Source organism: Aquarana catesbeiana, linkage group LG06, assembly GCF_042186555.1.
Source record: "Aquarana catesbeiana isolate 2022-GZ linkage group LG06, ASM4218655v1, whole genome shotgun sequence".
Lineage (NCBI taxonomy): Eukaryota > Metazoa > Chordata > Amphibia > Anura > Ranidae > Aquarana > Aquarana catesbeiana.
The window spans coordinates 146,232,910-146,257,764 of record NC_133329.1 but is presented as its reverse complement, the minus strand read 5'-3'; the positions used below and the strand labels follow the sequence as shown (position 1 = coordinate 146,257,764).

At 44.5% G+C, this 24,855-nt stretch overlaps 1 protein-coding gene across 2 annotated transcripts in view; it reads right to left on the bottom strand.

Moving 5' to 3' along the window:
* USP42 (ubiquitin specific peptidase 42) overlaps positions 1-24,855 on the bottom strand; it is a 118,490-nt gene that overhangs the window by 28,458 nt on the left and 65,177 nt on the right. For both annotated transcript variants that reach the window (XM_073591018.1, XM_073591019.1), the window contains 5 exons: positions 24,507-24,574; positions 20,089-20,159; positions 16,394-16,476; positions 9,553-9,664; positions 147-287 (listed from right to left, as the gene is read on the bottom strand). In XM_073591018.1, the coding sequence (XP_073447119.1) occupies positions 147-287; positions 9,553-9,664; positions 16,394-16,476; positions 20,089-20,159; positions 24,507-24,574 (475 nt within the window). The remainder of the gene's footprint in view (positions 1-146; positions 288-9,552; positions 9,665-16,393; positions 16,477-20,088; positions 20,160-24,506; positions 24,575-24,855) is intronic.

The following is a 24,855-nucleotide window of genomic DNA, read 5'->3' as shown; positions in this document are numbered from 1 at the left end:
GGTAAAAGTGGTTGTACAGAGTGTACAACCACTTTCAGTGGTGATATAAAAAGGTATTACACCTGTTTCTTCTCTCTTGCGGGTGTGTATTCATTGGGCTTTATGGGGGGGAAAAAAAACAAACATGCGTAAAATTATAAACTTACCTTTATATAGGAATAGTAATGTCCAGTATGACAACTGAAGCCACTATGTACAAGTACAGCATACAGTTTGTATATAAGTGCTTCTCCATTTGGATGAGAGGTGTACGGACGGATGTCAAGGTATTCTGGGTATTTAATTTCCTAAAATTGACAACAAAATGATGTCTATTAGTAATTAAACTAGATGGCTCAATTGAGAAAAAAAAAAAAAGTACATAGAATGCAAAAAAATAAAATAATTCTGTAAAAACATTACCATTTTCAAAAATCGTGCACAAATATTGAAATGCAAAAACTTTACAGAAAGTGTAGTAAACAGAAAACAAATAATTCGCCTTTAGGACAGCAATTCTATTTAATATAAATGCAGTAATCCTATACTAACTCATTGGTCAGTTTATTCATTGCAGATTGTTCTTAGTTTATTCGTTTGCATACGGCAAAATGAAGATGGAGCTGATCCGATGTCTCCCTGATACTAGATATGTAATCTGAATGTACTTCATATAATTTAAAGCATCGATTTCTACCAAGCCACTAAATCTGCAAAAATGCTCCAGAAAGCGCTCAGCTCCAGACCTGCAGGAAAACTCCACTACGCTCACAGTTACCTGCAGGAATTAATCCATGTACAGTTCTCCAGCCCCCTGGCATACAAACTACTTTGTTTCAAAATCTGAATCAGTCCAGAGAACCTACTGCCATTTTTCTGTCCCTAAATTTTGGGTTTTAGTACTTAAGTAATTCGTCTTTGTATCCATTTTGAAAGAAAGGCTTTTTTGGTCTTAACTCTTCCATGAAGACAAGTACTGATAAGTCCTCTATAGAAAGTAGGCAGGTGGAATGTGGGAGGGTGCAATACGCCAGTGGTCCCCCACTGGTCTCTGACTGGTGGAATTTTCTCTCTACTGCCAATGAACGGTTAGGCTGCTCTCCTTGTAAAGGTCGTTAACCACTTGCCATCCTTAGGCCTTAGCATATTACACACTAATATAAATAAATATATATATATATATATATATATATATATATATATATATACACACATATATATATATACATACATATACATATACACATACACATACACACACACACACACACATATACACACACTTAGTCTCGAAGCCCTATGGCCGATACGGATGAGAACATAAACTTGACATAAGTCTTGCAACATGAAATGGACCTGAAGTGTGCCATGGTCAGTATACCAAAATAAGGGGGCATACCAAAGATTAGTAATAAATATTTGTGTAGAGAAACGAATGGGGATGAAAAAGGGTATGGGAGGGTGGGTATCGTGCACAGGAACCAACAAAAACCACGGGCGAGCGGACTGTTTAAATACCCCCCGGGCTCCTAGACTTGACATAAGACTTACAACATGAAATGGACCTGAAGTGTGCCCTGGTCTGATGGTCGGTAGACCAAAATAAGGGGGAAAAAAAAAACAAACATTCAGGTAGGGGTGTAGCTCTTAATTGGTTTAGTGTATTCTGCTGAGCAAGTTTGGTGAATGGTTGAAGATGTTATTCGGGATTTACGGGATCTTGCAAAGCCAGAAAGTGTTCGATGCTGGCTTTGTATAGTTGGATGGTGTTGTGTGATAGGGCCAACTGATTGTGGCCGCACAAGATGAAAGCTAGTATGTGCTTAGTGTCTGTTGATGTTGCTGCGGAGCAGCACGCCAGGGATTTGCAGAATGTGTTCCAAGCTGTGTGGTAGGCCTTGAGTGTGTTACGGGATAAGGACTGATTGATAAGCAGGGTTGCGCTGTAAAGGTGCTGTTTAAATCCAACATCGGCTGAAACCGAGGTGGGGCAAGAGAAGATGTTGGGTTGGCTCTGGGAGTTCTGCTTGGAAATTAAACAAAGTTAACGGGACAGTGCGTCTGCTGTGGGTTGTACTTACCCGGAATGAATGTGCGGTGGACATGGAACTGACACTGTAGGGAAAGCTGTACCAGCCTGAGTAGGCAGGACAAAATAGGGAGTAACTTGAACCCGGCCTTATTAATGATACCGGCCGTAGCCTGGTTGTCGGGGGTGAAGGACACAGTTTGTCCAGTCTGAATACGAGCTCGGACTTGAGCGGCTGCCATGATTGGGTATAGTACGAACAAATGAGGGAGATCAAATAAACCTGGGAATTTAGGAGCATCTCTGGAGGCCATGGTCCTGCAAACCAATGGTTGCCAAAAATTGCAGCAAGGCCCGTGGAGGCTGCGGCATGTGTAACTATCTGAGGTAATAGAGGTGATACCGATAGTATGAACATGGACATTCCATTCCCACCAGTAAGGGACTCCTCCCACATAAGACAACCCCCTACTGCCGCAGTGTATAGGCTAAGGATTTGGTCGGGGTTCTGTGTCAGAGAGGAAGACCAGGAGGTGTGAAACGAAAGATCATCCCTGGGGAATGATTCTTATTGTGAAGTTGAGCATCCCCAAGATGGACAAGGAAGGTGGCTAATGAGGGAGTGGTGTGAGGCGAGGTAAAGCCCCAGCCATGGAACGTCTACTCGGGCTAGTCAACAAAATTCTCTTTTCTGCCAGGTCGCGGGCCAAAATGAGGAGGGAAGCAAGGTCGAGGTCCTTGCTATCCAAAATGTCTTTCCTGATGCTGGCTTGGACCAGGTGGGCTGGAAAAATAGTGGAACTCTTCCCTGTCGTACTTGCAGGGGGGAGGTGTCAGAACCCGGAGTGCGGTTGGGCAGGGATGGCCATTAGCTGTGTGCCACTCTGGCTTGGACGTTTAGCGACTGTGGTGGACAGCAATAACACCCTGGTGTGAGGCCGAAAGATGGCCGAAGACATGGATCGTGGAGACACCTGCTGGGCCCGTCTGTCACTGGTGGAGGGAAGAGGAGCCTGAAGATCTCGACCTACCTGGCCATAGTGAGAAGGGGCACACCCCTGCGCCTTAGATCCGCCGTACCTTCGAAATGTGTTTATGCGACTGCAATGGGAATTTTATCGCGAGGTGAAGATTTAACGAACAAATCGAGACCACGAGTGGACTTTCGAAGGAAAATGGTTTTGAGAACAGTTGGTCTGGAGCTACGTGGGTCATAGGGTGAGCAGAGCTGAGGGGTTTTCGTTAATAACGTGGCTGATCAGAGCGTGATCCGATGAAGAATTTAAATTGTTTTTTTAGAGAATTGTTGCGTCGCTAAGGCAACTGACATTGAACATCGGTGGAGTTACGGAAGATGCACAAATGACTCGATACGAAGCGACTGCCGAATCTGAGAATATGACAGACAATCATACAAAGTAATACCTGTAAGGACTGAAGTTATGGGTATGGGAAAATAAAGACTAACATGAGACGAGGTGGGTTTAGGGGTTTCTTTAACGAATGTATCGGGGTTTGGGCGACACCAGATGTCTAGCAAATGAAGATGCATGAAATGAAATGTTATACGAAACCCTACCTGCGACAGCCGAGCCAGACACGTCGTATGGAAAACTGCAAACGGGAACTGAAAGCCTCGAACACGCAACTCACGAACGTCGAGTCGGCCTAGTGGCGTAATGTATCGCGCACAGGAACCGACAAAGACCATTGGCGAGCAGACTGCTTAAATACCCCCCAGGCTCCTCCCATAAATTCAGGCCACCATATATATACACACACACACAAAAGTGAGTACACCCCTCACATTTTTGTAAATATTTTATTATATCTTTTTAAGTGTGAACACTGAAGAAATTACACTTTTCTACAGTGTAAAGTAGTTAGTGTACAGCTTGTACAACAGTGTAAATTTGCTGTCCCCTAAATAACTCACAGCCATAAGTGTCTAAACCACTTGCAAAAAAAGCAAATACACCGTAAGTGAAAATGTCCAAATTGGGCTCAAAGTGTCAATATTTTGTGTGGATATCATTATTTTCCAGTACTGCCTTAACCCTCTTGGACATGGAGTTCACCAGAGCTTCACAGGTTGCTAATGGAGTCGTCTGCCACTCCTTCATGACAACATCACAGAGCTGGTGAATGTTAGAGACCTTGCACCCCTCCACCTTCCATTTGAGGTTGCCCCACAGGTGCTCAATAGGGTTTAGGTCTGGGGACATGCTTGGCCAGTCCATCACCCTTACCCTCAACTTCTTTAACAAGGCAGTGGTTGTCTTGGAGGTGTGTTTGGGGTCATTATGTCGGAATATTACCCTGCAGCCCAGTCTCTGAAGGAAGGGGATCATACTCTGCTTCAGTATGCCACAGTACATGTTTGCATTCATGGTTCCCTCAATGAACTGTAGCTCCCCAGTGCCGGCAGCACTCATGCAGCCCCAGACCATGACACCCCCACCACAATGCTTGACTGTAGGCAAGACACACTTGTCTGTACACCTCACCTGGTTGCCGCCACACATGCTTGACACCATCCCAACCAAATAAGTTTATCTTGGTCTCATCAGACCACAGGACATGGTTCCAGTAATCCATGACCATAGTCTGCTTGTCTTCAGCAAACTGAAGGCTCTCTTCTGGGATCTGATGCAGCGTGCGGCATATGGTCTGAGCACTGGCAGGCTGACCCCCCACCACTTCAACCTTTGCAGCAATGCTGGCAGCACTCATATGTCTATTTCCCAAAGACAACCTCTGGATATGACGCCAAGTACGTGCACTCAGCTTCTTTGGTCGACCATGGTGAGACCTAAGTGGAAACTGTGCTGTGAAACAGCTGTATGGTCTTGGCCACCGTGCTGCAGCTCAGTTTCAGGGTCTTGGCAATCTTCTTATAGCCTAGGCAATCTTTATGTAGAGCAACAATTCTTTTTTTCAGAACCTCAGAGTTCTTTGCCATGAGGTGCCATGTTGAACTTCCAGTGACCAGTATGAGAGAGAGTGAGAGTGAGAGTGAGAGTGAGAGTGAGAGAACCAAATTTAACACACCTGAGACCTTGTAACACTACATCTTCCTAGCTAAATAAAAGACAGCCCCTCCCCACCTGAAGTTCTGTTTGGGTCATGCTGCAGGCCACCTGTTGATTGCATTAAGTATTTTCCCCCCTGCTGCACTTACCCCTCCAGGTTCTGCCTCTCCTGGTGTTGGAAGCCCAGAATATTGGAAGTAAACCTTCCTAAAAACTGTGTGCTGGGACACAGTCAATGATGCTTAAACAGCATTGATTTTGTACAGGCGTGGTATTCGTCTGCTCTGCAATGTTGCCATTAGCCTTTTCCTTGGGATTTTTCCTGTCAGAGGCAGCGAGCCGCACCACTTTCCTGGCTTTAATTTCAGCCTGGGAGCAGTTGTGGATGATCTCAGAGGGCGGCAAGATGGGCAGCACAGAATAGTGACCTCCAGTCACCAACCGGTGTAACGGTCTTAGAAGTCTGCAGAGGAACTGGCTTCTCTACCTCTTTGCAGTCCTGCCAGTTTTCTCATGTGAGATAAAGATGCATAGCTGTTGCTTCCCTGCTGTGCACCTGTAAGTTTGACAGTCTGACTGCTTTTTGTCTCAGATTCTAGGTCTGTCTGCCTCTGGCTGCCTCTGGAAGTACTGCCTGGGCTCACCTGCTGCTGCTTCTGAAGTAAATGCAAGAAGATGGGATATATAGAGATGAGATAAATATATCTACAGTATATATAGATATATCTCATCTATGAGCTTGCCACACCTGTTAGTGCCACAGAAAACTAGGCAAAGGTAGGAGGGGGCAACGTGGGACATGTTTTTAAAACAGTGCTCAAGGGCCGCAAGTTATGTTTTGCAGCATTTGGGAGCAGAAGCCCTAAATGCGAACCCTTGTAATCTTCTCCTGACCTTGACTATCCGCATCCCTCAGTCCTGCACAGGGTGCCCCCCCAGCAGCTCATATGGCACTGGCTCACATGCGTTTATGACGGCATGATAGAAAGTGCCACATCCAGCTCGGGGTGCATGTTGGGTCTCCATGCAGTGTGCAGTGGCAGAGAAATTAAATTGCAGATTGCCTCAGAGAATGTGGATGTGCAAAATTCAAAACCTCTATTTTTTAGGAGGCTGTAGCAGAAAGTATGCTGAAAACATCCATGCCACAGGCAACACAAGAGTATAAGAGTTGAATGGCAGATGAAGAAAGGTCAGGTGCGGATACTTTTCTTATTGGATCTCTTAGTACTGGAGGGCCAGAGGCTCTAGCGCCGCAAAAGCATGCAGACATTTCCAAACGTGAAGAAAGGGCCTTCTTTTCCCATGACAGAGCGTAAAGAGCTCATTGATGAAGAATGGGAGACACCTCATCAGAAGACCAATTTACAGTAACAGGTTCTCTAAGCTTTATCCAATGAAGCGTGTTTATGTGCTGCACTTCCAGGGGTGGATGCTGCCCTCTAGCATCTGGTGCATCAAGTGAATTTGCCTTTTGATAACTCAGTGACCTTTAGAGATCCTATGGATCAAAAAGTGGACTTAGGGCTAGTCCACACAAGATGCAGTCCAGTATGTTTAAGAACACATAGACAGTGTTTAACATGGATTCAAATGACCAAGCTTACACCAGTGCAGTCAAAAGTAGCATGTTAAATTTTCGTTATGAAACGCATCTGGAAAGTGGCAAAATGTATTGAGAATGCATCAAACACACTAATGCATAAACACACCTGGAACACAGAAATTTTGGTGAACTGGCCATCAGGCTTGTAGAGAATCTGACAAATGGCAGGTTTTGCCTGTCAACCATCAGAAGCATTGACCGATATATTAGTGTTTAGAAATGGCTTTGTATTCAACATGCGGTGAGCAAGTTCTGCTCACCGCATGAGACCTAGGGCTTCTCCTACCAGGACGGGAAACACATTAACCCCCACCAGATAAAAGGGTGATCCTCCAGGCCGCATGTCACCATTCTCGAGAACCGTTGGGACGTCCTTGTAAAAACGTATGCATAATACACATGACTTCAAGAAAAAAAAACCGGTGGGAATCCGGCTGTCCTGGAAGACTCACAGAAAAGGAGTTACCGGTAAGTCTAACTCAGCTTTTCTCTTAGCATCTTCCAGGACAGCCAGTGAGACAATGAGCCAGAACTTACCAGTCTAGGGAGGGACAACTACCTGAAGGACCTTACGAACAAACGCCTGCTCCTGAGCAGATAGGAGATCCAGGCGATAATGTTTAATGGAGGTGGAAAAACTGGACCATGTGGCAGCCCTGCAAGTTTGTTCCGGTGGGGCTCCAGCCCTATCAGCCCAAGACACAGACAAGGCTCTTGTCTGGTTTCAAAAATTTTTAAAACCACCAGCCTCCCAGCGTCCCTGTTCATGTCGTTCAGAGACCGGGAACTAGCGTCTCTGGTGCCCAATGATGACATCACACGCCCCGGAAGTGACCCTGCCGGGCACTTCCTGTAGGACAACTTGGAACGCAAGTTCCGCCACTCCACGTGCGCGGCTTCCTCTCTTCCACTGCACACTCCAGCAAGACTGGGAAGCAGGGAAAACAAGCCCACTGCCGCCATGTGGCTCGCGGGCAGGAGCTCAGACGAACACCGCATTGCTGGAATTACCCATGCACTGAGAAACAAGGACAGCAGCCACAAGCTTACTCCCCTAGTTGATGCGCCACTCTGGGTCCTAAGAAGGTGGTAGGAATAACACCTCATCGTCACAGGAGCCATGTTCATGAGACTTAGGGGAACCAGTTCTAGGAAACATGTTACCCCCCGTCCGGAGAAAACACTAATACTTACATGGGGCCTGGAAGACCGCCCTTTTATCTGGTGGGGGTTAACATGTTTCCTGTCCTGGTAGGAGGAGCCCTAGGTCTCATGGGCTGTCCTGGAAGATGCTTAGAGAAATTAGGTTTAACCTTAGATTGCAGCAAGGGTTCTTTACTGTTACAACAGTTAAAATGTGGAACGCTCTCCCATGGGATGTGGACGTAGCTCAGATTGTCAACTGCAACAAAAAACTTTTAAATTATAGTAAACCGCTAAAAAAAAAAAAAAAAAAAAAAAAAAAAAACCCTGCAAGACAATAGCATAATCTGCTAGTATGCATTGCATACTAGCATATTATAAAAAAACTTACCTTACAACGAAGTCCCCACAACAGCGCCCGGTTACCGCTGAGGGGGCTGACATAATCCCTCTGCATTTCTTCCGGGTTCGCGAGCTGCGATGCTTGAGTGGCCAAGCCGCAATGACGTCACCCCGATGCACGGGAGCGCTCCGTTCCAGCAAGGAGTTCTGAAGTTCCGGCATGATACGCCGGACCTTCAGAGCGTATGCGCCTCGGACTTCAGCGAGCGCATGCAGGATGGATATCTTCTAAACCATGCAGATTTAGGAGATATTCATTTTACCTACAGGTAAGCCTTATTATAGGCTTACCTGTAGGTAAAAATAGCCAAGCAGCTAATACAACTGCTTTAAGGGTATATGCACACCAGATACACTGGGGTGCATTTGTAAGTGCATTCCCAATGCACGACAACCAAAAAAATAGTGGTCTCTTTTGAACGCAGTTCACACCAATGCACTGCGTGTTGCTTGCATTTGCCTAGTGCTGAAAAAAGTGCACTTTTTTTCAGAGCATGTTCAAATGCACATAAACATGCACATAAACATACACAAACGCACTTAAATGCAACGCACTGCAAATCAAATCAAGGCAAACAAGGCCAAAGAAACACCCCACACGCAACCCATGTAAAATGCACACCCATGCATTACAAAAATGCAGCAATGCACTGCAACGTGCATGCGTTAGATGCGTTGTGGTGTGAATAAACCTTTAGGGGTCATATTCAAAAGATGCCCTGGGTTGGGTTTTTGAGCGCATTCCCAGCGTATGGCAACCAAAAATTATCTCCCCATGAATGTAGTTCACACTAGCGTGTTGTGTTGCATTTGCCCAGCGCTTAAAAAAAAAAAAAAAAAAAAAAAAAAGTAGGGCATGCCACTTTTTTCCCAGTGGAGCATAACATTTAAATGCATGCACACAAACGCAATGTAAGGCAAAATATAGCAACATGTAAAGTGCATGCCAATGCATTACAAAAATCGCAAAAAAGCATGTGTTTTTGTGAATGCCAATGCTGTACAAAAATCACAATAAGCATGGGTTTTTGTGAATAAGTCTTTTAGCGGTCTTCCTCAGCAAGCAGAATACACAGAGCTATAGGAACAGTTAAAGAATAAAAATCACACACACAGGCTAAACTGGATGGACTGGTGCCTTTTCTTAAACCTTACAAATTATTGCAACAAACTACGCAAGTTAAAAAAAAAAAAAAAAAAAAAAATGCAGATTTGCGTTTGTTCATGCATTGATGATTGAAACTAATGTATAAAAGCTTTACTGTAAGAATGTAGCTAGAAATGTGTTTTTTAATGCAGCTTTTAGAGATGGCAAACAAATAACTTCATACAATGGAGACCATAATCCATTTTGAACTCACCTTTGAAAGTTTTCCTCCACTGAAACTTGCAAATCTTTTCAAAGACAGAGTCAGGACATTAGATGTTCGATGAATTGTAAATTTCTTTGTCGCCGTAACTAACTGATTACACCTAAAGAAGCAAGGGGCCAACATAAGTACAACACAAGGAAAAACGTTACATTAAAATACACCTGTCCAGAATTATTGGAGATGTGGTTAAAGATTTATTTTCAAAGTTAAATATGCCAAAACTGCAATCACTATCCTTCCTGCGCTATCTAGGAGACTCGCTAACAGCTGAAATGCTTTTCCAGATCAATACTCTACCAACTAGAGTAGTAAAGAAGGATACCAGCCATACAGCTGTATTTCAAACTGATGTCAGCAGTGGCCGCTTCCATATTTCTGTGTGGACAGGTTTCTTTTACACAGAAAAAGAAGCTAAAAAAGGTGTTTCCCAACTCCATCCTTCATATACCCCTTTGCTTAAAAAGATTTGAAGAAGTCGCCCACCACAGAACAAGGAGAGCACACACATTTGGAAGATGAATGAGTTCCTAAAAACAGGAGAGTCAAACACATCTATTTTTTTTTTTTTTTTTTTTTAAACAAAACATAATCAAATTATATACATTTTCAAAGATGAGGTGGCATAGCAAGCAAAATTTTAGGGCCAGCCTACATTCTGCCAGCTCCCTTTCTGCTCATAAATCCCTTTCCCAGCTCCACATTCACCTAATTTAAAATTTCGTTTAAACACTTCAGCCTCAGAAAATTTGGCTGCTCAATGACCAGGCCATTTTCTCTTTCATTCACTGACAGACACAGCCTTCTTTATTCAGAACCATAGGGTTATATCACCCCCTACAGGAGTAGGACACTAGGCAGACAAAAGACTTAGCTACGCCCTTTGGCAGGCCTAGGTGATATACACCCCCCTCTCTGCTACAGGCCTTCAGTTTTTTCTGCCTAGTCAGGAGTAAGGACCTAGTTCCCTGTTGTGATCTCTTGTCCCGGAAATTTTTAATTTATTTCTTCTTCTGGATTTTTCCGGTGAGATCTACAATCAACTGCCGGGCTTGGTGACGGGCAGGACATTCGATCCAGTGGTCACCCCAGTCTGGCCAGCGAGCGCGTGCAGACTGCAGCTACGCGCTAGGGCGGCCGCGACATAGCCCCACCCTGCGAGTTAAATGTCTCGCGAGGTCGCATAAGACCAGGTCTCGGCTTGAGTCGCAGCATCCCACATGGCCGACAGCCCCCCCACTTCGGTGGCAAGTAGGTTCTGTCTGTAACGATGCCCGCTTGGTCCTGGTATGGTGAGTAAAGGTCCCCCTATCCCCTTAGGGTTTTTTTTTTGTGGCGGATGCAGGCCCCTCCCTGGGTTAGTCGGTCCTGCGGGTCCCCTCTATCCCTGCACCCTCTTTTCCTAGCCCTGGAGGTCCCTTGGTAAACCCCTCTTCCCCTCCCTATGAGGTAGTGTGCCTGTGGTGGGTCCTGGGGGACGGGGTTAAATACTGGTGGGCTGGGGGTGTGCACCGCCTAGGTGCTGTGCTTACTGGGAGGGGGAGAGGGGGGAAGGCACTGGGTCCGGTGCCCGGATCCCCCCTCTCTCATCCTAGGAGGCTACAGGGTTCTCCTGCATCTGTGGTAGACTCGTGTAGCATTGCTGGCGGCCATTTTGGCGTAGCCGGCGTCCTCTTCTCTAGTGCCTGAGAACTTCCTATGGACGGTGGCCATTTTGGCGTAGCCAGCATCCTTTTCCCTAGTGCCTGATGACTTCGTCCCTCAGGGTCCACTGACAAAGGCTCGAAGTCTTTCAAGCCCCCCTCAGGAGGTTCTAAGCGGCCCAGGTCGGGCAAACCGAGAGCGGGTTTCTCCGGACCCCCAGGAAAAGGCTCCTTCAGCATGAAGAGGCGCCCTCACCCGCAGTCCGGGTGGGGGGACATCTTCGCTGGTTTCTGGGCCCGTGGACCTCTCTGATAAACGACAAGTGGGTCCACGAAGTGATTCTGTCTGGTTACAAGATCGAGTTTCAGACTTATTCCCCAAGCAGATTTTTTCCGTCCAATCTGTCTCCAGACCGCTTGTTAGCCCTCCGGGATGCGGTACAAAGCCTGTCGCGCCAGGGGGTGAATGTCCCGGTTCCAGTGTCGGAATGTTTTCAGGGCTTTTATTCAAACCTATTTACGATCCCCAAAAAGAAGGGTACAGTACGTCAGAATCTGGACGTCAAGGCCCTGAACTGCTATGTGCGGGTGCGGAAGTTCAGAATGGAGTTTTTGGATTTTTTTTTGGTCTCGTTCGCTCTGTTTCATATGAGACCCCTGCAAAGGGAAATCTTGTTAAAATTGGACAAATGTGCCGAGTCTCCAGACAGTCAGATTCGGCTGAGTCAAAGAGCCAGAGGGTCCCTGATCTGGTGGCTTCGTTCCCTGGCTCTTCAGCAGGGGAAATCCTTTCTCCCGCTGTACTGGACAATGGTCACCACCGATGCCAGTCTCCTGGGTGGGGAGGAGTCCTGGGCCAGAGCTCGGCTCAGGGTCACTGGACGCTGGAGGAATCCAGGCTACCTATCAACATCTTGGAACTCCGGGCGATCAGACTCTGTCTGGATCATTGGATGGATCGGCTTCAGGGGCTCCCGATACGGATCCAGTCAGACAATGCCACGGCGGTGGCCTATGTCAACCACCAGGGAGGAACAAGGAGTGTGTTAGCCAGCCTGGAAGTAGACGGCATTCTACGGTGGCCAGAACATTTTGTCCCGGCCATCTCCGCCGTTCACATTCCGGGGGTGGACAACTGGCAGGCGGATTACCTCAGTCGTCAAGTATTGGACCAAGGGGAGTGGTCTCTCCATCAGGTGGTATTTCAACAGATCTGCCTACGCTGGGGGATCTCTAGAGGTAGATCTGATGGCATCTGGATTCAACAGGAAGGTGCAGAGGTTTGTGGCCAGGTCTCGGGACCCTCTGGCGGATGCCTCAGACGCTCTGGTCACTCCGTGTGGCCAGTATTGTCTGATCTACGCCTTTCCTCCTCAGACTGGCCTCGTCGGTCCTGGTACACCAACCTGGTGCGTCTGCCTCTCAGGGAGGATCTGCTATCCCAAGGGCTGATCTTCCACCCTGCCTTATCGTCGCTGGCTTTAACGGCCTGGCTATTGAAAGCCAGATTTTGAAGGATAGGGGTTATCTGCGTCAGTGATTCCGACGCTGCTCAGAGCTAGAAAGTCTTCTTCCAGGAAGGTATATTATAGGACGTGGAACGCGTATATTTCATGGTGTGAGTCAGTGGGGTTTCACCTACGTTCCTTTTCGGTGAATCGGATTGACTTTTCTTTAGAGGGGCATTGAAAAGAATTTGGCCTTGAGTACTGTCAAGGGCCAGGTGTCAGCCTTGGCAGTTTTCTTTCAAAGATCCCTGGCTTCGCATTCCCTGGTGCGTACCTTCATTCAGGGAGTGCGACATGTGGTTCCACCGATGCGATCTCCCTTGCCGCCGTGGGACTTGAATCTTGTACTTTTGGTTCTACAGAAGCCTATGAGGATATTTGAGAAATTCCCCTGCTCACGCTATCACAGAAGGTGGCCTTCTTGGTGGCTATTACTTCTGCTCGCAGGGTGTCAAGAGTTGGCAGCGCTATCCTGTCGCATGCCCTACCTGATGATTTACAAAGGACAAGGTGGTGCTTTTGTCCTTGTCTTTCATTCCTTCCATAGGCTGTCTCTGATTTCCATTTAAATGAAGACATCGTGTTGCCTTCTTTGTCCCCAGCCGCAACATCCGAGGGAATTTGCCTTGCACACCTTAGACGTGGCACGGGCAGTCAGGGTGTATTTGGCGGCTACTGAGTCTTTTCGAAGGTCAGACTCTCTGTTCATGATCATGGATGGGCCAAAGAAGGGGCTATCTGCTTCCTCAGTGACCATCTCTAGATGGATCAGGCAGACAGTGACTCAGGCCTAGTCTATCAAGGGTCAGGTTCCTCCCTTCCTGGTGATGGCACACTCGACTCGGGCGCTGAGTGACTCCTGGGCCTTCCGCCATCAGGCGTCAGTAACGCAAGTTTGCAAGGTGGCCACCTGGTCGTCGGTGCACACTCTTTCACAAAATTTTACAAAGTGGATGAGCTGGCATCTGCGGATGCTTCTTTTGGCCACAAGGTTCTGCAGGCTTCGGTCTAGAGGGTTTTTCCCTCATGGATTTTTTTGCTGGTCAGGTGGGCTCCAGATTGTTTCCACTGAGCTCCAGGTTGTCTGGTTGGCCTGGGGTTTTTTTGTTTTTGTTGGCTGCCCCACCCATCATGTTTGGCACTGCTTTGGTACTTCCCTATGGTTCTGAATAAAGAAGGCTGTGTCTGTCAATGAACGAAAGAAAACAGGATTTTTGACTTACCGTAAAATCCATTTCTCTGAGTTCATTGACAGACACAGCACCCGCCCGTCTATGGAGTTAATACTTCTGATACTGCTTCTTACATAACTGAAGGCCTGTAGCAGAGAAGGGGGTGTATATCACCTAGGACTGCCCATGGGCGTAGCCAAGTCTTTTGACTGCCTACTGTCCTACTCCTGTAGGAGGGTGAAATAACCCAGTGGTTCTGAATAAAGAAGGCTATGTCTGTCAATGAACTCAGAGAAATGGATTTTAAGGTAAGTCAAAAATCCTATAATATGCGATTCGGCACTGTGTTGCTTTAACTGACAATTGTGCAGTCGTGCGACGCTGTACCCTAACAAAATTGACGCCCTTTTTTCCCACTAATAGAGCTTTCTTTTGGTGGTATTTGATCACCTCTGTGGTTTTTATATTTTGCACTATAAACAAAAGAGCTACAATTTTGAAAAAAAAAAAAAAACTTTTACTTTTTGCTATATCACAATTTTTTTAAAAAAAGACTAATTTTTTTCTACAAATAAAAAAAATAAATAAATAAAAATAATAAATCGCAATAAGCGTATATTGATTGGTTTGTGCAAAAGTTATAGTGTGTACAAAATAGGGGATAGATTTATGGCATTTTTATTTTTTACTAGTAATGGCGGTGATCAGCAATTTTTATCGGGACTGTGATATTGTGGCGGACACTTTTGACACATTTTTGGGACCAGTGACAATACTCAGTATGAACACATGATCAGTCTCTTCTCCCCTGAGAGTAACGGGATCTGTGCGCTTACACACACAGATCCCAGTTCTCGCTCAGTCACGAACGGTTGCAGGTGCTCGGCGGTCATCTCGCCAGCCAGGCACTTGCATCGGCTCCGGTGTCGAACAGCGGGTGCGCCCCCTAGTGGCCAAAAGGCAAAGCGACGCAAGGCAACTTCGTTTTGCCCAGGGCAGCCAACCAAGCCTTGACAAAATCCTTATTTCCGTGAAAATACTGTCAGATTGGAAAGCAATGCTTACCAGTGAGGAAAGCAATGCTTACCAGTGAGCAAATCACGAAGATGACAAAAAGCATCCAGTCTAAATTCATGAAACCCCTGGTTTCTTGTATGACCTAAATACTCCAGCAGTCAGCAAATTCCCAATCCTGTTCCTGTCTATCTAGGGGTTTTGGGTGTACTAAACACATCCTACTGTGCTCTCCATAAGATACAATCAATTAAAAAAATTTCAACAAAGAGAGCTTATCAACATTCAAACACAAATTCATATGCAGTGGTCCCACCAAAAAGCCAGATGTCAATTGGTTTAAATACATTAAGTCATCACCACTGTGGACATCACGTTACATTTCTGTCAATAGGGCCCATTTATCAAGGTGAACACCACATAACTTATATGGGACATACAAGGTGTGCCAAAAAAGTTTGGTGAATGGCCTGATGGCTCAATGGCAACATAGGTCAGGTGCGCACATGGCTCTTCAGAGACACTTTGAGAAGTGCCACCTAGCATGGAATACACGTGACCGCCAGGGTAAACCTGCCGCGGGCAGTCTAACGTAGTCTGTGTGAGAGCTAGGGACACAGTGCAATGGAACAACAAATGAACATCAAGATCTGGTACAAATTGGGAAAAACAGCAACGGGGATGCATGAAATGTAGGTACAAGTCTACGGTATGGAAGCCGTAAGCAGAAAGTGTGTTAACGACTGCTTCAAATGCTTTTGCGATGGGAAGGAAATGACTGACGATTAGCTACATTTGGGTCAGCTGTCGACAAGCAGAACCCCAGCCACGATCGAGCGATTGCAACAAATGCTGGTATGAGATTAGTAACTGACGCTACGATCGATGGTGATGGTATTGGGCATTAGCAAGGATAATATAGTGCACACCAACGTCCGCAGAGATCTGGGTAAGCGGAAGATCTGTTGCCGGTTTGTGTCACACAAGCTGATGTAAGAACAGAAAAATGGAAAACACTGGAGATTTCAGTGCCATGTATGATAAGGGTCCATCACCATAGGGGATGAGACCTGTGCCCTAATTCTTGGCTCAGCGCGGCGTAACTGTACTCGATTACCCACCGTACTCCCCTGATCTGGTGCCTGAGGACTTCTGTTTGCCCGTCTGAAGAGCACTGTGAAAGGTGCACATTTTGTGGATGTGGCGGCAATCCAAGAATGTGCAATAGTGGTTCTGTGATCTAAAGAGGCCTTTACTAACAGTTTCCAGAAGCTTTATAAACGTTGCGAAATGTGTGTTGTAAAGAATGGGGATTTTTTTTAAAGGCCATTAAAAAGGTAATTTGTATCTTCCGTTTTGTTTGTTTTCTGATACCATTAACTGAACATTTTAGACAGACCTAGTAGACTACAATACAGATTTCATAAGCGTGCTTCAGAAAAATGTTTACTGTCATGTGTAGAATGCAGAGGAGTGAATATATTTAAAAGCTTACTTGCTGCATTTGTATGCATTGTCTCCTTCGAGTTGTTCGGCTTTTACAAACTCTTCCAGAGCTTGGTTTATACTATGTGAAGACTGAAACAAATGAAAACACATATTAGGGGGCATAAGAACAGTATTAAACTTGTAACATAGTCTATACCAGGGATATGCAATTAGCAGACCTCCAGCTCTTGCAAAACTACAAGACCTATCATGCCTCTGCCTCTGGGAGTCATGCTTGTGGCTATTAGTCTTGCTATGCCTCATGGGACTTGTAGTTCTGCAACAGCTGGTCCACTAATTGCGAAAATTTTGAAATAACTTAAAAATTACTTCAATGTGAACACTGCAATAACAGTTCAAAATATGCGCTCACCAGTGGAAGTACTGGGTGACACACATGAAGCAAATATTTCATAATGGTGAACTCTTGACATTCGCTGCTTTACAGACCAAGTTTAATTTACCACCTTCTATGTATTTTTATTATATACAGTGGGGACGGAAAGTATTCAGACCCCCTTAAATTTTTCACTCTTTGTTATATTGCAGCCATTTGCTAAAATCATTTAAGTTCATTTTTTTCCTCATTAATGTACACACAAGCACCCCATAGTGACAGAAAAACACAGAATTGTTGACATTTTTGCAGATTTTTAAAAAAAAGAAAAACTGAAATATCACATGGTCCTAAGTATTCAGACCCTTTGCTGTGACCTTCATTTGAGTCCAGCTGTGTTTGATTATACTGATTGGACTTGATTAGGAAAGCCACACACCTGTCTATATAAGACCTTACAGCTCACAGTGCATGTCAGAGCAAATGAGAATCATGAGGTCAAAGAAACTGCCTGAAGAGCTCAGACAGAATTGTGGCAAGGCACAGATCTGGCCAAGGTTACAAAAAAAAATTCTGCTGCACCTAAGAGCACAGTTGCCTCCATAATCCTTAAATGGAAGACATTTGGGATGACCAGAACCCTTCCTAGAGCTGGCCATCCAGCCAAACTGAGCTATTGGGGGAGAAGAGCCTTGGTGAGAGAGGTAAAGAAGAATCCAAAGATCACTGTGGCTGAGCTCCAGAGATGCAGTCGAGAGATGGGAAAACGTTGTAGAAAGTCAACCATCACTGCAGCCCTCCACCAGTCGTGGCTTTATGGCAGAGTGGCCCGACGGAAGCCTCTCCTCAGTGCAACACACATGAAAGCCTGCATGGAGTCTTCTAAAAAACACCTGAAGGACTCCAAGATGGTGAGAAATAAGAATCTTTGGTCTGATGAGACCAAGATAGAACATTTGGCCTTAATTCTAAGCGGTATGTGTGGAGAAAACCAGGCACTGCTCATCACCTGTCCAATACAGTCCCAACAGTGAAGCATGGTGGTGGCAGCATCATGCTGCGGGGGTTTTTCAGCTGCAGGGATAGGACGACTGGTTGCAATTGAGGGAAAGATGAATGCGGCCAAGTACAGGGATATCCTGGACGAAAACCTTCTCCAGAGTGCTCAGGACTTCAGACTGGGCCGAAGGTTTACCTTCCAACAAGACAATGACCTTAAGCACACAGCTAAAATAACGAAGGAGTGGCTTCACAACAACTCCGTGACTGTTCTTGAATGGCCCAGCCAGAGACCTGACTTAAACCAATTGAGCATCTCCGGAGAGACCTAAAAATGACTTTCCACCAACGTTTACCATCCAGCCTGACAGAACTGGAGAGGATCTGCAAGGAGGAATGGCAGAGGATCCCCAAATCCAGGTGTGAAAAACTTGTTGCATCTTTCCCAAAAAGACTCATGGCTGTATAAGAGCAAAAGGGTGCTTCTACTAAATACAGAGCAAAGGGTCTGAATACTTAGGGCCATGTGATATATCAGTTTTTCTTTTTTAATAAATCTGCAAAAATGTCAACAATTCTGTGTTTTTCTGTCAATACGGGGTGCTGTGTGTACATTAATGAAGGAAAAAAAATGATCTTAAATGATTTTAGCAAATGGCTGCAATATAACAGAGTGAAAAATTTAAGTGGGCCTGAATACTTTCCGTCCCCACTGTACAGTTGCATCACGCAGTTAAAGCACAGAGTAACTCCTCGGAATGGTATTTGTCCCTAACTCCAGTATTCAGTCTCATTAGGGATGCGGACTCATCTAAGGGCTTTATTTCACAATGTTACGCCATGCTTTTACAGTCCTATTTGAGGTAGCATCCCCTGAGAGCGATGGAACTCTGGGAACGAGACGTAGGCCAATTAGAGGGTGAGCAATGGGAGAAGGCTTTTCAGGCTATGGTTACATGCTCACTGAATGTGACGCAAAGGCTCAACTGTATATCTTGTTGAGGGTATATTTCACTCCCCATAGACTGCATCTGATGGGCTTGCAAACAGAGGCTACATGTACAAGGTGTAAGTGGGACCATGAAGACCTAATTTACCTTTACTGGAGGTGTTAAAAAAAAAATCAACTCCATGTTTCAGGAGTCCCTCCCACTAGACCCGAAAGTTTGAGTGTACTGGAAATCTATGGCTGGGAAATATATACAAAACAAAGAGGCCATACTTAGAGCCTTGTTTCATGCATGAAAGTTGATCATGGTACATTGGAAGTCAGAGGACCCCCCTACGGTGGGAGAATGGATCACAAACCTAGGCAAAAATCACTAACAATGGAAAAGATCATTTATCAACATAGAGGCAGTATGCTTAAATATGAGACACTATGGGGGCCGTGGGTGGATGTGCCGGGGCTAGCCCTGGGGGATCTGACCATGGACAGGTTACTTGGGATAAATGCTGGTTAATTATACTCCTCTTGGGGAAATAGAAAACTGTAGGTTACTGGTGGCAAAATGGTTTTTGGAAAATGTTGAAGTTATGTTGTTGCGATTACTGGGATATAGAAATGGACCTCTGAAGCGGGTGTACATCTTATGCGTTTTTCACGGACATGTAATGCTAGCAATGCAAGATGCTAAATCTTCAATAAAAAAAGCTTTGTTGGATAAAAAAAAAAAAAAAAATTGCTCACCGATATTAAACTTTACTTTCTCTTTAATATCATGCATTCTATATCTGCAGAACTGTATAATGTATATGGAATATACATCAGGTCAGTGAAAACACAGGATTGTAAAGGGTGTACAAGTCAGTCAATGAGAAATTATAAAATATTCCCAAAATAAGAAATCTAAAGTAAATATAGTCAAGGCAATCCTTAATTAGTACTGCCTACCAAAAAAACGTGATACAAAGAGAGAGTAGATGGTTTGCTGACCTTTGAAATGCAGCTTTGCAAACATTAACAGTATACTTAATGCTAGTTGTAAAACACAAATTCTGTCTTAAAGGTATGCATTTTTACTAAAACGTTTATTTTTATTGGGAAATCGGGTCACATTTTTGCCTCACATAAAAGTGGCCATGGTTTTCCTCTCTTCCCTAGCATGGAACTTTGGCGAGACATCCTATTACATCCTCCTGAGAGGTGTCCTGAGCAGAAGTGAAGAGAAAGTTCTCCAATGAGCATCACAGACAAAAAAAAAAAAAAAAAAAAAAAATCAAAAACAAAAAACAACCTTTATTCTCCACACTATTCATAATCAAAAAATAAAATCTGAAATTTGGCTTTAGTGAATAAAAAAGATAAAATGACAACCAATAGTGAAAACAAGTCAATGCTGTAACCAGTGCTCAATGACTGTTACCTTTATCTCCAGTGCAATGTCAAGGCAATCTTCATATGTATCGGACACAGATTTGCACTTCAGACATTTTACTGAAACAGAACGGTAGCAAATGAGAATCATTAAACTGCAATTTTATATACAAATCAATTTAAAATTTGTTGCCTTCCTCAGTTTTTTTTTTTAGTCTCCATTTAGAGCTGCAGATTTCATGGTGATGCATGTGATCAGCTATGTCCTCATTTATTTGAGGGCTTGAAAGGCATGCCCTGAACATACAGTATCTCAAAGTGAGTACACCCATCACATTTTTGTAAATGTTTTATTTTATCTTTTCATGTGACAACATTGATGAAATGACACTTTGCTACAATGTAAAGTAGTGAGTGTACAGCTTGCATAACTGTGTAAATTTGCTGCCCCCTCAAAATAACACAGCCATTAATGTCTAAACCGCTGGCAACAAAAGTGAGTACACCCCCCCCTAAGTGAAAATGTCCAAATTGGGCCCTATTAGCCATTTTCCCTTCCCGGTGTCATGTGACTCCTTAGGGTCTTGGTGTGAATGGGGAGCAGGTGTGTTAAATTTGGTGTTATCGCTTTCACTCTCATACTGGTCATGAAGTTCAACATGGCACCTCATGGCAAAGAACTCTGAGGATCTGGGAAAAAAAAAAAAAAAGAATGAATTGTTGCTCTACATAAAGTTGACTTGGGCTATAAGATGATTGCCAAGACCCTGAAACTGAGCTGCAGCACGGTGGCCAAACTATACAGCGGTTTAACCGCTTCAGCCCAGAAGAATTTACCCCCTTCCTGACCAGAGCACTTTTTGCGATTTGGCACTGCATCGCTTTAACTGACAATTGCGGAGTCGTACGACGTGGCTCACAAACAAAATTGATGTCCTTTTTTTCCCCACAAATAGAGCTTTCTTTTGGTGGTATTTGATCATCTCTGCGTTTTTATTTTTTGCGCTATAAACAAAAAAGGCAACAATTTTGAAAAAAAAAAAAGCATTATTTTTTACTTTTTGCTATAATAAATATCCCCAAAAAATAATTAAAAAAACATTTTTTTTCCTCAGTTTAGGCCGATACGTATTCTTCTACATATTTTTGGAAAAAAGTTATAGTGTTTACAAACTAGGGGATAGTTTTATTAATTTTTTTACTAGTAATGGCGGCGATCAGCGATTTTTATTGTGACTGCGACATGGCGGACACATCGGACATTTTTGGGAGCATTGTCATTTATACACCAATCAGTGCCATAAAAATGCACTGATTCCTGTGTAAATGACACAGGCAGTGAAGGGTTTAACCACTAGGGGGCGGGGAGGGGTTAAGTCACTACTAAGGAGTGATTTCTAACTGTAGGGGGGGATGGGCTAGCTGTGACAAGTCACTGATCTCTGCTCCCGATGACAGGGAGCAGAGATCAGTGAAACTGTCACTAGGCAGAACGGGGAGATACTGGTTTACATCAGCATCTCCCTGTTCGTCCTCTCCGTGAGGCGATCGCGGGTATCCCCACAGCGATCGAGTCCGCGGGACCCGCGACCTGACTCAAGGAGCTCCCGGCTGGCGCGCACGCAATGGCAAGGCGGGGAATAGGGCGTACTTACAGGTATGCCCTATTGCCCAGCCGTGCCATTCTGCCGACGTACATCGGTGTGTGCCAGTCGGGAAGTGGTTAACAGGACAGGTTCCACTCAGAGCAGGCCTCGCCATGGTTGACCTAAGAAGTTGAGTGCACGTGCTCAGTCATATCCAGAGGTTGTCTTTGGGAAATAGAGGTTTGAGTGCTGCCAGCATTGCTGCTGAGGTTGAAGGGTCAGCCTGTCAGTGCTCAGACCATACGCCACACATTTTATCAAAATGGTCTGCATGGCTGTTGTCCCAGAAGGAAGCCTCTTCTAAAGATTATGCACAAGAAAGCCTGTAAACAGTTTGCTGAAGACAAGCAGACTAAGGACATGGATTACTGGAACCATGTCCTGTGGTCTGACGAGACCAAGATAAAACGTATTTAGGTCAGATGGTGTCAAGCTTGTGTGGCGGCAACCAGGAGAGGAGTACAAAGACAAATGTGTCTTGCCTACAGTCAAGCATGGTGGTGGGAGTGTCATGGTCTGGGGCTGCAAGAGTGCTGCCGGCACTGGGGAGCAACAGTTCATTGAGGGAACCATGAATGCCAACACGTACTGACATGTACTGTGACATACTGAAGCATAGCATAAAAAATGTAAAATTAGGAGGAAGACTATGCTGCCCCTATGGAAATGGGAATTTTGAGTGAGACAATTAAATCTGTATAATAAGGTAAGCACACAATCATTAAGATTAATAAAGAATTAGATTTATTGATACAAAAATATAGTCATAATATATAATCACAGAAGCCACATAATACATAGTTGGTAAGTGATGCTTGGATGTATTATTTCATAAGATGCTTGAATATGCAGAAGGCCGACATGTTTCACAGTTTCCTGCTACTTCAAGGGCGTCGCAAGCATCTATACATTCATCCAATCAGAGATTGCAAATGCTTACGAGGGATGTGTATGGCGAGAGCATTATCAAATTCAGCCAACCAAGACCGAAACCCTGTGGAAGCCAGATCCCTAAAGGGCTGGATAGTGGGATGTTGGATCACGCAGTGGTCAAAGTATTATACGTGCCATTATTCTGTAAACAGTCTGGTAGATCACGACTCCACGAAGGAAGTACGCCCGCTATGTAGTGCACTCTCTGTCTCCGCTATGTGACGAAGCAGAGCATGATCCCCTCCTTTCGGAGACTGGTATTCCAACATAACGACCCCAAACACACCTCCAAGACAACCACTGCCTTGCTAAAGAAGTTGAGGGTAAAGGTGATGGACTGGCCCAAGCATGTCTCCAGACCTAAACCCTATTGAGCATCTGTGGGGCATGCTCAAATGGAAGGTAGAGGAGCGCAAAGGTCTCTAACATCCACCAGCTCTGTGATGTCATCATGGAGGCATGGAAAAGGACTCCAGTGGCAACCTGTGAAGCTCTGGTGAACTCCATGCCCAAGAGGGTTAAGGCAGTGCTGGAAAATAATGGTGGCCACACAAAATATTGACACTTTTGGACCAATTTGAACATTTTCACTTAGGGGTGTACTCACTTTTGTTGCCAGCAGTTTAGACATTAATGGCTGTGTGTTAAGTTATTTTGAGGGTACAGCAAATTTACACTGGTATACAAGCTGTACACTCACTACTTTACATTGTAGCAAAGTGTCATTTCTTCAGTGTTGTCACATAAAAAGATAAAATAAAACATTTACAAAAATGTGAGGGGTGTACTCACTTTTTTGAGATTCTGTAGCTAACTTGGGAAACCAATAAATCCGTGGATTTTGTTTGACTTTAATAATAAAAAACAGGCAAACCAGTTCCTTAATGTCATTACGTTGGGGGTGCCCACTAAAGTAAATCTGTTCTCTGTGAGAAAAAGTACAGTTTAAATACCTTCATTCAACACTCTCCTTAGCATGGAAAGAATGAGCTTAATATAACAGGCTGTTCTCCAATGCATTTACGCAATGTAAAAGCAGCCATAGTTTGTAGCTGACCATCAAATCAGACCATATAGGCTGAAATACTTGTCCACCTCCTGAAAATGCTAGTTGCTTCTGTATTTACCTAGAACAAGTGATGCAAGACTGAATTTAGAACACCTAAACTGCAAGATTTAGGCCAGTGACTCCAACTACAAATGGATCAACACACAAGAAAGTACATTTTTAAAAGAGAAGTTCACCTTTAACATGTTACTATCACATTTAAGATTTAACACGTTTAGCAGCACCCACCTCTCCTCCCCCAATCCCCACCTGTTACAGCGGACGGGGGACATTCTCCCTGCACCCGCTGTCACAATTTAAAAACAGCACAGTCGTGTGGGGCTCCGTCCACACAGCCGCCTCAATTACAGAGTTCTGTGAATGAATGAACTAAAACTACCATAAGCCATTTACGGGCGATGGTTTGTAGTTCTCAATGAACTGTCAGGGCACCGGTGAGCACTGTAGTAGTACATTGATCGTCCTGGACTTTAGTAACTGACTGCCCGTATCCAAGGTACAAGCAGACAGCTATACTTACAGTCTGTAGGATCCTGACATTGCAACCAGGATCTGCAGATCACAGGCACAATGTTCCACAGGCTCTTTAGAAGAAAAAAAAAGAAATAAAGCGATGCATTTTTTTTTTTACCTGCAAACTTAGCCTTTAAAGTGTTCCTAGCTGATTATATAGAGTGAAAGAAGCTGACTGGGTTTTCAACACCAACTTTTATTTATAAGACAGGGACGATGGCTGACTCCATTAATTCTGAAAATTATAGCTTCCTCGGGTCTTACAAGATTGAAAAAAACATAACTGACAAAACATAAGTTTCTTACCTCGAGATCGCAGACAACCACCAAATACTTGATGTATAAAAGTAGTTGCTTGTGTACTTCTGCCATAGCTAAAAAAAAAAACAACAAAAAGAAAAAAAAAAGAAAAAAGGAAAAACACATTATCACCATGGGTGAAAAAAAAAAAAAAAAAAAAAAGACTAAAGCTGGCCATACATGGATCAAAATTTGACTGGATCAGCAGGGACAGGCTGAATTTCGATTTATGTGTGGCCTCTGCAGTTAAAACAGATGTCAATCTACTGACCGACTTTTCAGATAAAGCCAATTGATCAGTGCTGCAGGCTATGATCTGTGTGTTCTGACGGCAGGGGATTCTCCCTGTGGTCAG